The 16,285-nt window shown below is 35.7% G+C and overlaps 1 protein-coding gene across 1 annotated transcript in view; it reads left to right on the plus strand.

The window, feature by feature from the left end:
• The window catches only part of Dpyd (dihydropyrimidine dehydrogenase), a 798,303-nt gene that overhangs the window by 502,957 nt on the left and 279,061 nt on the right, over nucleotides 1-16,285 (plus strand). The window contains exons 15-16 of the mRNA XM_076863439.1: nucleotides 7,867-7,935; nucleotides 15,765-15,848. Of these exons, the coding sequence (XP_076719554.1) occupies nucleotides 7,867-7,935; nucleotides 15,765-15,848 (153 nt within the window). The remainder of the gene's footprint in view (nucleotides 1-7,866; nucleotides 7,936-15,764; nucleotides 15,849-16,285) is intronic.

Consider the following 16,285-nt stretch of genomic DNA (forward strand, 5'->3'; position numbering starts at 1 on the left):
ATTATGCTTGAACTGAGGCATAAAGTACATTTAAAATTTGAATGTTGTACAGTTAATTAATATTTAATAAACATATTTTCTTAGTTTAAATGTCTTTGAAAGTCACATGTCCCTTGCTGTTTTTCATCCTCAATATAATCCCAGTAGTGTTAGGGATGATTTTTTAAAATTGTTTGACAAAACCTAACTCTGCTACTTGTAATTTACAGTTGTTCACCTTTGTCACTTTGCATTTTTTCCCTACTAAAAAATTTAAGTTGTCTTGAAGCTGAATTGTTGACTGGATTTCCAATGTAGTTCACAGCACAGTTACAGAATACCAAAGCAGTGCTGACAACGTGCATTTTGAAGCATAGACTTTCAGTCAGCAGGAAGTTGACAAGAGAGTCTGCCCATAACCAACTAGAAGTTGTATGTTGTTTTTCACCTTAATTTCTAATGTCAATTCCCTTGAAATTAAGTTTGTGAAACTTCTTAATAAAATCTCTTTATTTATTCATAATGAAATGGAATTATCAAATTTTTTTAAAATAGCCATTAATTTTGATTCTTTAACATAAAATTTTTAAAGAATGATAGTGGAGCCATGTGTTCCTTTTTAATTGCAGAGTAAGCATCCATATATATTTGTTTAATTAATATTTTAGTTTATTAATCTTTGCAGTATTTTTTAGGGAGAAAACATGCAAAATTTTATCTATTGTATCTGATGTTTCATGGAAATTAAGTGTTTATACAAGAGTATACATTTCCTGGAAATTAAGTGTTTATACAAGAGTATACATTTCCTTAACTTATGTTCATTAGTCAAAGTGAAAATCAAAGCTGGAAAAGTCCAATTTAAAAACAGCACCTATGAAGCACAATTTAGTTTAAGAATGGCTTTTCATGAAACAAATCGAATTTTACTAATTTTTCAAAAAGAAGCATGGTAAGATGGATCTCAACTCTAAGATAATCTATACAACCTACATGGTTATGTTCAACTATATAATCTCTTCCAGGTTTGCAAATCATCTTGTACTTTCATTTTTACTAACTAACCTTGGTTTCCCAAAATATTAATACTGAGGAATATATCTGTCTTTTTGGCCCAGTAATCATATCATAATCTGCACATTTGCTTTTTTTCCATTTTCTAAGATGACTATTTATTACTTTAATTTCTCCCTCATAATTCTAAATCTTTATCCTTAATTCTCTTTACTCTCAGTAGCAGACCTTACCTCATACTTTATAAAAAATTTTAAATACCAGAGGAATGATTTCACCTTTCCCACAACAAATCTATAAATCTGACTGTATCTATACCTACTTTTTGGTTGTTGGTTTCTTTCTCTCTCCACTCCTCCATCCCACCCTGTTAAATTGGCAACAATGCCTCTGCCCCTCTCAAAGGTTCTTCCTCCATTTGTCTCTGTATTCATCACCACGTGCCTTCTCAGTGCTTTCTTACAGGTTATTTTCTACAGCACAAACACACGCTTAAATATGGCCCATTAAAAAACAAACAAGAAACCCTCTCATTATATCTCTCATACCTTCTGTTGCTTCCTCATTTCTCTTTTAGCTACACCACTAAAACCTTTAGAGCGACATGTTCATCACATCTCTCTACTTTTTCATATTCTGTTCATTCAACTCAATCAAGTCTGACTTTTATCCTGGCTGTCTTGATGGAAACTCTCTTGTTAAGGTTACCAGTGGTTTATTCATTGTCAAAACCAGAGTGGGCTCCTTTACACAAACTCACAGAAGGATTCAGGACAGTTGGTTGCTCTTTCTTTCTGGAACACTGCCTTTTCTTGGCAGGAAACCACACTGCCTTGTGGCTACAGGTCAGTCCCTTGCCCTTTGTATTTATCTATCGTATTTTCTTTACTTTTGAAATCACCTAGCCACTTGACTTTAAATTCCATTACATGTTTAAGGGTCTTTCATTTATGCCTTCGTCCTTAACCTCTTCAGTGAATTCTAGACTCATGCATCAGTGGCACAATTGATGTCTTTACTAATGGGTTGCTTACTGGATATTTTTTAAGTAATATATTAAAACTGAACCTCTCTATCCCCTCCCCCACTGTTTTCTTTACCAGGCTTTTTCATCTGCACTAAAGTTCAGAACTTCAAACCAGTAATTTAAGGATCATACTTAATGTCTCCTTTTCTCTATGCCTGACTGCATCTGACCATTCACCAGTCCTGGGGGTTCTGGCTCAGAACTATCCATGTCATGCATCTCTGTGGATGTTATGCAAGCCACATTATTTCACCTAAGTGAAGTCCTTGCTTTCACCCTTAACACCCTTATTTCATCCCTGTAAAAGGGTCAGAAGCACCTTGGTGAAGTATAAGTTAGATAGTTTTTTCACACCCCTGTAAGCCTTTCAGTGCCCATTACACCTATAGTAAAACCTAAACTTCCACAGCGTTGACAGTTCCCAGGGAGATGACTATTGCTGCTTCTGTCATTTTCCTGGATACTATTCTCATCCTGTCAAGAAATTCCTACCACAAAGGCCTTCTGTTATTCCTATCTCAGTGTCTTTGTGCATGATGTTACCTCTACCTACCAGCTTCCGTTCAATTCCCCATTCCATTTTTCCAGTGGGCAGTGCCTTCTCATCTCAGTCCTCAACTCAAAAGCCCCCCTTTACTGACCATCCGTCTAATATGGCTGTGTTCATCCCAGTTGTCACAATCCACACAATTTTTCCTCAGTTTCCCAAACTAGGGCAAGTGAGAAGATAAGAAAGACAAACACACACAAATACAGAAAAGCAGGGCTCAGTGGATCACCAGAGCTCCTGATAGGAGGATGTTGGCTGGCCACAAAGATGCTCCACACATTATTATATAGGTTTAAACATCAAAAGGATTTTTGTAAGAAAGCTTCTTCAAGATAAACTAAAGTGAGGTTGTAAGGAAAGCAGCCCAATTGGGGCTTATCATCTTGCACTAGTATTTCTTCCACCCATGGGCAGCAGCTTTTGAACCTGAGGCTATTTGAACCAATAAGTTCTGTGAGACACAGAACTCTCTTTGAGGGCGTCCAGCAACTGAGCATTCTCTAATGAACAAGATACCACTGTAAGGTTTCAGAAAGGCTTCGCCTCTGCCTTGAGAAGGTTCAAATAAACCTGTAGTTCATTCACCCCTCCATAACAGGAATATTGACTGAGAAATGGCCCTGTTAATATTTTATGTTTCCTTGTTATGACTGTTTCCCTCCCTAAAATGTAAGCTGCAGGAGAACAAGGACTTTTCTGTTTGATTTATCATTTTTGGGTTAGAATGATTACTGGCACAAGTAGGGTATTCAAGGAATATTGATTGAATGTTGAATGAACAAAGACTTTAAGTCAACATCTTTAAGTTGTTTTGTGTGTCATTTAGTGCCTACCATAGTAGGTAGGTGCTCAACTGACGTTGTTTGGATCTCCCACAAGACTGGGTATCATAAGACATAGGGTGAGGGCAAACAAAGTTCAAAACTATGTACCATTTGGCTTTTCTTCATCACCTGGCTTAATAATGTTTTAAAATAAGAGCCACAAAAATGGAGCACTGGAAATTGCATAAATTAAGTGAAATATTGATATAAGGAAAGGTTACTTTAAGAATATGTTTCATTGGGTATTCATTTCTTGTAATATTGCATGATATTTCACAATATAAAATATCCATCAGTTCTCTTTTTAGATAGGAAAAAAATAACCTGTCTTCTCTTGCTTGATTAAAAACTGAGTACAGCAAAACACTGACGGACTTTCTGATCATCAAAAAAAGATTAAATTATGTTTGGTGTCCTTTTACTGTTAATATATTTTAGCCTGACTTTTTGAGAAAATTCCAATCTCTTTTAATATAAGGTCAAAAAATTTTGGGTCATTTTGATTCTTCTAAAACAGAATACCACTGTAACTTTCAAGCCATTCTTTGATTTTTTTTTTTTTTAGATAAAGACATTTAGAAAGCTTAGACTAATTATCATCTCTTAAATGATGCATAAAGTTTATTTTTCCTTTAAATTAACTTGAATGTGAAAAAGTTGCTTAGGGAGTTATTTCAAAAGTGACAATTTTTGATTTACATTTAGTAATTGTTAAGACTTGAACTTTTCAAAGACCAAAATAATATTTATTAATTATCATGTGCAGACTCATTTTCAGGAGACACTGTCCTTACATGCAACTATATTGTGGATCTGGCCCCTTCTTGAATCTCTACTTTGCTCTGTCTGTGCCCCCTCCCCCAGCCAAGTGTAGCTACTTTTAGGAAGGTGGTTAAGTGAGCAGCCAGAGGTCACATGCAGCTCTGAATACACTTCATTCTACTTTAGGGACCAATAAGAAAAAGATCATTTATTTTTCCAGAAGGACTTTAAAGGGAGCAGAATAAGAAGTTACTGTGATTAGCCCACCCTGGGATTCTCTCCCAGGTTATGGGTAAAAAGTTAGAATCTATTTTCAGAAGACAGGAAAAGGAGAATAAGGCATATTAATACCTGCCTTGGCTGAACATAATGTATGCCTCCCGCCTGTGGCCAATCCTTCCCCAGTAAGAGGCCCCTTAAAATCTCCATAGAGCTTTTGCATCCCAGGCATTTGATGCGTCAATGTCCAGAAGATTCTCTGGATGATATTTATTTCTCTTCTTCATCAAACCCAACTGTTAGCTCCTTGTGATTCTAAGCAACCTATAGGGCAGATGATGATTTTAACCAACCCTGGCATAATCAATATAAATTTGAAGCAAATACAGCTTTACCAAAATTAAAATTGTCATTTAGAAAGAAGAATGATGTTAGTCCCTAGTTGGGAGCATGTATCATATCCTGCTGTCAGTGACGGTAAACCTTGTTTTCCTGGCAGTGGAGCTCTGTGCTCAGCCCATCTGCCTAGCTGGATGTTACCCACTGGAAGAATCTTCCTTCCTTGTTGTCCTCCCTGGCACCCTGAGAGGGCACTGGAGAAGAAGATGCACATAGTATGACTGTGGTGACTGAGTGCCCACTTCATGTTTATGTGGGAATGTAAATTTGATGATAATTTTGTTACATTTAGAGAGGTTTTTTGTGTGTTCATGTTGTGATGGTGGATGTTTGTGCTATCTTTGTTTTTAATTTTGTTTTATTTTGAGCAATAAAACTGTCTATTGCATATCAATTTTACCACTGGAGAACTTGTGTCTAATAACTAATATATATATATTTAAGTCTGCGTTTTTATATGCAACTCTGCCCTTCAAGTTCTAGCAACAAGCCCCAGGGCTCTGCTCATTCTCTAAATCTGTATGGCTTTTTGTTTTGTTTTGTTTTGTTTTTTATTTACCCTCTGTCTTGAGGCCACTGAAGATAATAGGAATCTGTCACCTAAGTACAGTCTTCATTCTACTTGATTTTTTTTCTTTCAAATGGTTGCTTAATTATTTCTTTTCCTTCTCCTTTTTTCTTCCATGAAAGGGAGGTATTAGGACTGGTTCTAGAAGACTCCTGTCCCTTTTCCAGCTGAAGAGTGGCAGAGAGCTTTCTGAGCTCTCAGATCATTTGGAAGCAGCAGAAAGAACGTCTCTCACAGAGGTTGCATAATCATGCTGGCAACCCTTCTCTGCCTGCAAATGAAGCCTAGGATATGACTCTTCGTTTTCTTTTAGACCCATGAGAAAAAGCCATGGAGAAAATGTTCTCAGGTTTTTATCCAAATTTTCAAAAGCAGCAGCCTCTACTAAACACATATACACACAAATGAAACCTAAAAGTCAACCAACAATCATCAGTCATGCTGAATATTCCTCTTCTATTCATTGTCTTCTTTTACTTACCTCTCTTTTTTCTCTCTCTATAGAATGTATCCAAATCAGCTGTTTCTCTTGGCTTTACTATTTAGTCATTGTTCTACATTTATCTGCTTGATGTCTTGTAATTTTTTCATTCCAGTCAGCCATAAGATCCTCCATTCTTCCTTCTCCATTGCTCACTGTAGTTGACCAATCTTGTGTATTTTGGCACTAGATCCCTTTTCCATCATAAGACCAATGCCTGCTCCAGACTGATTATTCTTCACTCCAGTTCATATAATAATTTGTCAGAAGTTTTCCCCAATTATTTATTTTTCCTTTAACCTATAATATTCATTTCTGATTAATCTTCTTAAAAGGGAAAGCTGATAAATCAACCCCCTGCTCCTAAACCTTTAGTGATTTCATGTGTGAATTTTTCAGTTAGTACTTTCTATGTGCCAAAGACCATGCTAGTTATTGCAGATAAAGTGATGAGCAATGCAGAGAAGTCCCAGCCCCTGGGAGATGTCTACAGTCTATCAGGAGGAAAATTGAACCCACTGTTAAAGACAGTCTCTCCCCAATGGTTTTCAGAACTCTCTCCAAAATGATCACAACTTTCTATTCTTCTCTTGATGAAGACATTCACGGGACCTTTACAACATATCTTTGTGTGTTTTTTTTTTTCTACTCACAGATTAAAAAGTTGTATGTGGCAAGAACTCAGTGGCTTTTAGTGCAATCTGTCATTGGACTCTGACTTCAAGCTTGGCATAAACTTTTGGCATCTCAAGTTCATCATCTTTAAATGATAATGATAAAAAATTGAGTGCTTATATCAAAAGCAGAGACTCTTGTCTGCTCCTTAGTTTAGGTGTCTTCATGTGAAAAATTGGGAGAATGAGGCTGCCAATGATTAAATAAGTTAACAAAGTGAAACCCCTTAAAACAGTGCCTAGTCACCATAAATGCTAGCCTTAGCAATTTCTATTATTACTTTTCCAAGTAGGTTGTTCTAGTTATCTAGTTATCAAGAAACAGTTCCTTGCCCAAGACCACACAGTAAAGTTCTAGCTGGACATTCTGGTTTCAGAGCAGGAGCTAGTCACTACTACCCTACATACTCTCCATAACAGGGTTATAGGAAGTCTCTACTTAAATAATCAACATTTAATAAAATTTATAATGACAACACACTGTGAACATGTGAGGTATTATTATCCATAATATAATAAGCTATTATTAAAAGAGATATTGATTCCTTTTCTGTCCCAAAGGTTGAAATCTTTTAGCTGTACCAGTAATTTTATTAACAAACATTTCTATGAAATTATAGAATTTAGACAGTCCTTTCACATAAATAAATTTATGTAATCCCACCGCCCTTGAGAATGGCAAAGCCAGTATTATTAACTCCATCTTAGAAATGAGAAAGCTGAGGATGGCAATAGTTAGGTAAGTTGTCCAAGTGTTCAAAGATAGCAGATGAGGATGTCTCTGACACACATCTGAACCTCCAAATGCTGTTTGTGCCTTACTGTAACACCCTGCTATTTCTAATGGTTTATTTTTCAATATATGAAAATCTAATTTTATAGTATAGCTTACCCTTAAAAATGTATTTTGTGTACTAGTCAGCCTTCTGTTTCTATGACAAAATATCTAAGATAAACACTTAAAAGGGGGGAAAATTTGTTTGGGCTCATGGTTTCAGAGGTTTTGGTCCATGGTCAGTTGGTTGGCTCTGTCTCTTTGGGTTAGTGGTGAGACTAAACATGGTGGAGAGCTTGTGATGAAGCAAAGTTGCTCACATCATGGCAGTTGGGAAGCTGGGACAGAGGAAGGGGTAGGGTTCACAATTTTTCCTTCAAGTAATCTAACTTCCTCCAACAAGGTCTCACCCACTAAAGGCTCTACCATTTTCCAGAGTGCCATCAGCTGGGGACCAAGCCTTCAGTACTTGAGCTTTTGGGGAACATTGGTGATCTAAATCAAAACAATATGCAAATATTAATATATACTTGTGTTACAGTAGCATAACTTTTATTACTTTGAACTTATATTCTTTCCTTTTTTCTTTTAAAGATCGTGATTGCTAGCATCATGTGCAGTTACAACAAAAACGACTGGGTGGAACTCTCCAAAAAGGCTGAGGTAATGGTTTCTTTAGCATATATTTATTTTATTTCTTCTCTCCTATTTTTATTAGCTTTAAATAAAAAGCTGCCATGAAAAATAATACAGTAGAATTGAAATTGAATTGAAAATGTAACTTAAAACATTTCTATTATAATTTGTTTACCCTATGTTTTCATTAAAATGATGGAAATGTAAATTTAAAAGGAATCTATTCTATAAAAGCGGCCCCTTGGATTTCACACACTACCTAAAAATCCTTTATTCTCTGAATCCATACACTCTCTATTTGCATATTAAGCAAACTGTATATTATGATGGATGCCATGATAAAATTTAATTCTACCTTCGAGAGTCTAACTTGATCTTACCTTGCCTTTAGGCAAGCTAGTTTGACAGTAGGAGAAGAAATTTTGAATATAAAACTCCTGAATATTTAAAATATAAAAGGTTCATTTAATACTGTTCTCGTTTGAATACAGACATGCATAAAGTGGTAGGACAGAATGCTCCTGAATGGAACACTAGTCAGCGGGTTTTCCATAATATAAATCGAATCTTGCACAAATGCAAACAACTGACCATGTGCCTCAAATTTGTATTTCAAGTAGAAAAATCCATACTTAAAACTATATACTTACGTCCATCATGCTGTCGGGGAACCTGGTCTAGACACTCTTAGCTGTAGTTTTTTGCAAATGTCTCAGTACTACAGAGGACTGAACCTAATAAGACATTTGAAATAATTGACCGTGCTTTATAAAATATTATAAAACTCTCTATAGTCTTAAAAATGTTGATTGTACATTTTATGTGGATATTTTAAAGCTGCGAGAGGAAAAATTACTTCTGGGACTCAGGGGGGTGAAATTAAACATGATCAGTAATTGGCTTCGTGATCTTCTGTGCCGGGTCCATTTTATACATGTATTTACCTAATTGACCATGAAATCTTCCACAGAGCTCGTGGTTGGCATGAGCTTTGCCAATTTTAAGCTGACTATGATGAATGACTTTATCACATTGTATGCCTCTCTGCTTTTATGTAAGAATAAAATACTTTAAAAATTTGTTTTCTTCAGTAATGAACATTAATTTTTAAATGGGTGAATTTACTTATAAAAAGTCAAAAGCCTTTAATTATAAACATGTTAGCTAATGAAATGATATTTTCACATTCTATATCTTTCTTTAGTTAGTTTTATTTAATATCATATTTAAGTTCTCTAGAGCAAAAACTAGAGATAGAGAAAAAAGAGGAGGAAAAGAATGGAGATAAAGGGAGGGAAAGAGCAAGGAAGGAAAAAACGGTATACTTTCTGTTAAGTCAAAACAGTCTAGTAAATGCTTCTCAGAATTGCAATCTACATATCAAGAAAGTCGGTCTGCACATGATGTCAATTTAAAAAACTTTCCTATAATCTTAAATCTGGTCTAGCCTAGGGGGCTTCACATGAAGAATACATCCTCAGGCCTTCCCATCCCCTTGGAAGAGAGCATTAGCATCATGATTCCATCACAGCTCATGCAGTAGGCACCCAATTATATTTTATAGTCAGTATTTTGTTTTGTTTTTATGAATACATCCTTCAAAGCAGATTAAAATATATTTTCTTATAATGGAAGAGTCCACGTTAAAAAAAAAAAAAATTCAAGCCAAAGTTACTATACTACCTAGCTTATACACTTCTTTGAGAAAAACAGAGCATAAGAAGTGAGATGCCATACCAGCCCACTAGCATGCCAAGGGCTTTAAGTTTGGCACATGACTTGATGTGATGTGTACACTTTAAGTTCATGAAGTCCTACTCCTGATGGTAGATTAATTTTTGAATTATATAATAAGGAGTTGATGAAACCTTATCAACTTTTTACTACTGTATCTAAAACCAAAAAAGATTCATGTGTCATAGCAGAAAACATGCAGCTATATGAAATCATGAGAGAATGAGGCCTGAGAAACTCTGTTAGAATTAAAATTTGAGTTACTATTTTTGACTTGTTTCACAAGCCCAATAGGTTATTTTACTATTCCAAGTAGACATAAAAGATCACATGGGTAATTTTTTTTTAAAAGAGAGAGAGAGGGGGGGAGAGAGAGAGAGAGAATTTTTAATATTTATTTTTTTAGTTATCGGCAGACACAACATCTTTGTTTGTATGTGGTGCTGAGGATCGAACCCGGGCCGCATGCATGCCAGGCAAGCGCGCTACCACTTGAGCCACATTCCCAGCCCCACATGGGTAATTTTTAAAAAATGCATTCAAGTACATTTTTAAAACATTAATTTCAAATAAGTGCTGTTTGTAAAAGTTAATGTATGCCCAGTTCATCTTCTTTATCATATTCATGCTCCTAAGAAGGATTGGTTACCTACTAGAAATGACACCATGCTATGCCCAGCTTTCCTCTTGTATGTGTTTGTAGTGTCCTCTCCTACCTTCCTCAGCCTGGTTTGAATAGCTGTATATTTTGAGCTCCATGAAAAAGGAACAGCATCAGGAAAGTTTTACCAGGTTGGTGAAATCAGTAGCATAGTTAGGCTCTCCTCAGTTTTCTTGGTCCAGGCATCTGGTCACAGACTTTTCTACTTTTCTGGGCATTGATAGCTTATCCCAATTTCATTCAGAAGAAGATTTATGAAGCACATATGATGTGAAAATTTCCTCAGCATTCAAACAAAAGTAAATAAGAGATACCATTTGCATTGTGGATGTATTCACAGTTTAGAGCCATTACTAGACGTTATCATATTAGGTCTGAAATAGACCTTGAATGCATGTTGATAGATTTTGAGTCCATTTCTTTTTTTTACTGTGTATTAGCCTAGAAAATAGCTGAGTCACAATTAATGAGAGAAAACTTTACTAAAGAATATAATCCCAGAGCACTAAGAGTGAAGGAAAAAGAAAAATGAGACAGAGGTGAAAGGAAAGCAAGTACAGAATGATACATTATAGACCTTGCCAGAATGTCACAAGGAAATAGAGCCGATTGGGTAATTATGTGGGACAGAGAGTACCATGCAGAATCATCCTGCCTCAGAGCAGCGTAAAGAGAAAGAGTGAGGAGGTACTTACTGGCTCCTTCCTGTCTCCCGTCTCTCATTGATCTTATTTCACACCACAAAGCCTTACTTTTTTCTGCACTTTCAGCTGTGTGCTCTGCCCATTTAGGCTGCTGCTAGGGAAGCCAGAACCCGCACCACGTGGGGCGATTCTTCATCTAAACCCAAAACTGCAGAGAAAAGTCAGATCTTCATGATCAGGCAGGGCACTGGTGCTCCTGGAGCTTCTATTTAGCCAAGATAAAGCCCAGCTCTCATCTTGAGGGAGACTGTGAAAGCTAACAGAGGAGATGTGGGGAATCATCATCAGGGAATGGGGCTTCCCTGGGTGGCAAGTAAGACCACCAAATTTGGGAAGCTTATAAATTGAGTGTGGCCCAACATGCATCACTACCACATTAAACCAAGTTCATCTATAATAATTTATTTAATCTTACTCTCAGTCAATCCAAAATCTTCTCATGTCTTCTAAGTTCAAAACATATAACATGACCTATAAATCCTGCACAGCTGATCCCTACATATCTGCCTAAATTCACTTTGGGTTTATCCTTTCTGTCTTGGTTCCTGTTGCCTTCATTTACTCTTCTAACATACTACCAACCAAGAGCCTTTTTTGTACCCAATGGCCTGGAATGTTCTCTCTTCCTCAGCCCTGAACCCTGTGGGTAGGTAGGTTAAACCTCCCTCTTCTACACTTTCTGAGATCCTGTTCTGAGTCCAGTGTACCATAAATTTAATGAAGTTTAACTTTCAGAGCTCTTCCTTACACAGGCTACTTCTAAGCTCCACACCTAATTTTGTGTTTATACTTTTTAATTTTAAAAAATAAAATTTTCAAAATTATTTAAGCTTATGTCTCCCCTAAATCTGAATCTACCTTTGTGGTCCTTCATAAAGAGATGACTCATAATGGTGTCCTTGGGCAATACTAATGGTTACCCTGTCCTGCCTATCAAAAGCATGCTCCTGTTTGGCTCACTGTTAAATCCTCAATTCTAAGCCCAGAGCTTTATTAATCAACAAATACTCATTGAATGAAGTAAAATGGAAGTGCAGAGCTCAAGTATTGCTATGTTACAGACACAAAGGAAGACTAAATGGGGGCTGGGGCTGTAGCTCAGTGACAGAGTGCTTACCTAGCACATGTGAGGCACTGGGTTTGATCCTCAGCATCATATAAAAATAAATAAATAAAATAAAGGTATGCTGTCCATCTAAACTAAAAATAAATAAACAAATAAATAAATAAAAGAATAAACAGGAAGACTGGCACTTTATTTGGCCCCAAGGAATGTGAGGTGATTAAGATCCACAGCTGAAGATTTTAAGCCAGGGACCTGATGAGGGAATGCCAAGAGTCTATTACTGGGAAGATGGGACAAGGAAGGTTTTTGGAGAGAAACAGGCATCACAAACAGGTTACTATGCTATTGTTAGTAGAGTCTAAATAAAACACTGAATGCCAGGTTCTCATTAATTTTTACCTCCATCAGGGCTAGCAACATGTTATTAAATTAAATAGGTGTAAAAGTTAGGGAATCTTCAATAGGTTGGGATAAAAAGTGGACAAAAATCTACAATATGGAGATATGTAGGACCAGTTGCATATAAGTCCCTGAGCTCTGAAAATAAACAGGAGATAGACACCCGGCTGGAGGTGACAAGCTTTGAGTTACATTAAATTCTTACAGATTAAGGCAAATGATAGGTAAGCCAGAAATAGTAGTTGGATGAATGGATAATTAGATAGACAGATGATACATAGATAAGATTTGCTCCAACTTTTGTAGTACTAACTTCATTCCAAATGTTCCAAGTCATTTATATTTGTTAATTTATATATGTTAATACACTCACAACACTGTAAATTTATACCACTTTTTTGAAATGAACAAGTGAGGCAAAAGCAATTAAATTCTGTGTTCAAGTTCCCACAGCATGAATTGGTGGTGAGGGGGGAGTTCAAACCCATGAAATCTGGTTCCAGAGTCCACTCAATTAACATATACATACCACTTCATACAGATATATGCATGATAAATAAATAATGCAGGAAATTAGAATATTTCCTATGTCACTGCCTTCACTAGGTTACTTTATTTGACAATCACTTAGGTGAGGCAGATAAATTCTGGGCTAAGTGACTAAACTAAAAAGCTTGTGACTAACAGGAATCAGAATGCATGCCCAGTTTCAGTTAATTTAACATTTCATGCTAATTCAGCAATTAAGGCTTTTTGAATGGTTATAGTTGCTTGGAAATGGAATTAACTGCCTTTTAAGGTGGTGTGTGCATCCTGTGACAAGAATATTCAAGCATAGGCCCAGTGAATGTTCCTATTCTCTTGGACACCTTGAGCAGCAATGTCTCAATTTTTGAGGCCTAGATGCTCATTATCAAGCCCTTTGGGGGAGAAAAAAGGTATTTGGTCAGTTGATGTGTGTACATGTGTATAATATTGTGGAAATTTTAATAATTGGTACCTGATAAGATTTGGTTTTGGACAGGTAGTTTTAAAACATTTGGATTTTTATTTCAAGTTTTGAAGCCATTGGTCTTTCTTAACACACTATAACAATGTCAGCATGGAATAAGTATTCCTAATAATTTATAATAGTGGGTAACAATGCAGGCTCTGGATTCACAATACTTGACTTCAAGACCCTACTCCCAATTATGAACTGTGGGATGGTGAGTAAATCACTTGGACATTGTATGTTTGGTTTTATCAGTTGTAAAATGATAAAAATGGGACTAATGATATATCCTACCTCTTAAGAGTTGCTTTGAGGATGAAGATAAAACAGATAACAGGCTCAATAAAATATCCTGGCATGCTGTAACCACTCAAATAATGTTGGCTATTATTATTTACTAGTGTAGTATCTGTGACTTTGCAATGAAATATGCATAATATAAGTATATATACAAATGCCACCTGAGTTTATCCAATCCAAATGTTGAATTGATTTGCTATTCAATGCTGTATTTCAGCTAAGTAAAAATATCTAAAGGAAATACCTAAAATGACTAAGAAATAATGAGAAAAGTGTTGTATTCTATATAATTACAGTGTAGGATCTTAATTAAGCTGGTAATTCCCAAATGGCATGATTTTGAGACAGGTCATATTATCTGCAGTTTCCACTTGAGCAGCTGAAGACAAGGAAGGTTAATGACTTGCCCAAAGCATCCCCAGTTCCTTTGCAGCAGACCTAGGACTCGAGCTCAGAGTCCAGAGGGTTGTACTTTACTCATGCTTACTATCAAGCCAACAGGAAGAAAAAATCAGAGGTTTCAGTAATTTTCAAATAACATGAGCATTTTAAAATTGGATTAGAGTAGCAAGAAACCATTTGAGGCCATGCTAGAAAACAGGCTGAATGATCAAATGGGCTTTTAAAACTCTGCATAAAAGAAAGCAAACTCACTAATGAGGAAAGATAGAACAAGAAAGTAGACTGAGAAATAAACTGGGCTCAGTATTGCATCTCTATAATCCAAGAAACTTGGGAGGCTGAGGCATGAGGGGCACAAATTCTAGGCCAATCTCAGGAATTCAATCATACCCTAAGTAACTTTGCAAGACCCTGTCTCAAAATAAAAATAGAAAAAAGGTCTGGAATTGTAGTTCAGTGGTAAAGCACCCCAATGTTTAGTCCCCAGTACCAAAAAAAAAAAAAAAAAAAAAAAAGGAAATAGACCAAAATAGATGGATATGAATATACCTGACTGTAATTTTAAATTTGTTGAGCTCACACTTAAAATTTATATATCAAGAAAAACTAAGCGAAAATCTTTAGGCCAAAAGCTTTGAAGAAATAGTTTCTGGATTAAAAAAAAAAAAGATCTGGTATACTTAGAAAACCACGAACTTTTATAAAAAGCCTTTGTATGAGGTAATAGAATATTATTGAAGTTGATTCAGGATTCTAATTGGCCTTACTTTAAAAGGAATTTTGATGTTAAAGAAATTTTAGAATCATTTAGTGTATCCCACATCCCTCAAATTGCTATGTTAAATTTTAATAAAGTGTTTTTCTTTTTCTTAAAATTTTTCAAAGAAGACATTTCAAGAATTCTAAGATTCTCCAAGTACTCTGAACTATTTTGTTCATTTTGACAGAAATCATTTGTATACTAAGGAATTAGTGATTTAAATAAGAAGGATTCCTATTTGGATATGGAAAGTCAGATAAATCTATTAATAATTCATGTTTCTTAGCATGGACTGTTTTTAAAGGTGATATAATTGATTTTCAGTTTAAAAACATTTTTTTTAATTTTACACATTCACTCTAGCTAGCCTACTGCATTTTACTTTGTATGTCTACTCCTAGTATTAATTATCCAGAGTGAGTAAGAGTTGTTTCTATAAAAATAGAAGCTATTTAGGAAAGAATAAATGTGGTGTCAAACAGCTCTGAGTTAAAATCTGTGTCATTTAAGAATGGGCTTATTGTTGAACCTCCTGTGCTTCTTCTTTTCTGTCAAATAGGTATCATAATAATACAAGGATTATGAGAATTAGAAATAACAAATGGAAAATATAGAGAGCAATGAGTGGCACCTTCAAAGCACTTTTTATTGCTGATATTGTGTTGTTGTTATATATACCTTAATTTGATAGAGTTAGAAGATATCTCAGAGATCACAAAATGGAAAACAGAAAAGTTAAACTTGCACAAATGTCATCTTTATTATCAGTGGAGAAATCATATTGGTATACAAATAAAGCTTTGCCTTTTCTTTCATTTTCATCCTATGTCTTAAAGGCTTCTGGAGCAGATGCCCTGGAGTTAAATTTATCGTGTCCACATGGCATGGGAGAGAGAGGAATGGGACTGGCTTGTGGGCAGGTAAGGACCTCGACAGCTGCCACTATGTATGTCAGTGTGACATAACAGGCCCCTGCATGGATCATTTCTGTACCTTAGGCAAGAAGATGCATGGATCAGATGACTGGCTTGAGACTTCCAGGTCTGCATTGTTTAAATATTTAGTGCTTAAAAAGTGGAAAATGAGGGATGCTGAAATTACAGCAACTATTTAGTTTTATTGAGGAAAATATCACATTATGTGCTTGACAGGAAGTAATATCATAACAAATAGTTTTTAAAAGCGCTGAAGCAGAATTAGCTGATTTCAAATGCAATGTTCTTTATTCATTCCTGATGCTGATCCAGTTTCCCTGGGGCAATATACTGTACAAAATGCATTGTTCGTAGTGATTTTGTAGTAAATGGGGCACAGCACAAATTGCATTTTACATTTTTTAGCATATGATCATTATTCC

The sequence above is a fragment of the Callospermophilus lateralis genome, chromosome 7 (genome assembly GCF_048772815.1).
Source record: "Callospermophilus lateralis isolate mCalLat2 chromosome 7, mCalLat2.hap1, whole genome shotgun sequence".
NCBI classification, from domain to species: Eukaryota; Metazoa; Chordata; class Mammalia; order Rodentia; family Sciuridae; genus Callospermophilus; species Callospermophilus lateralis.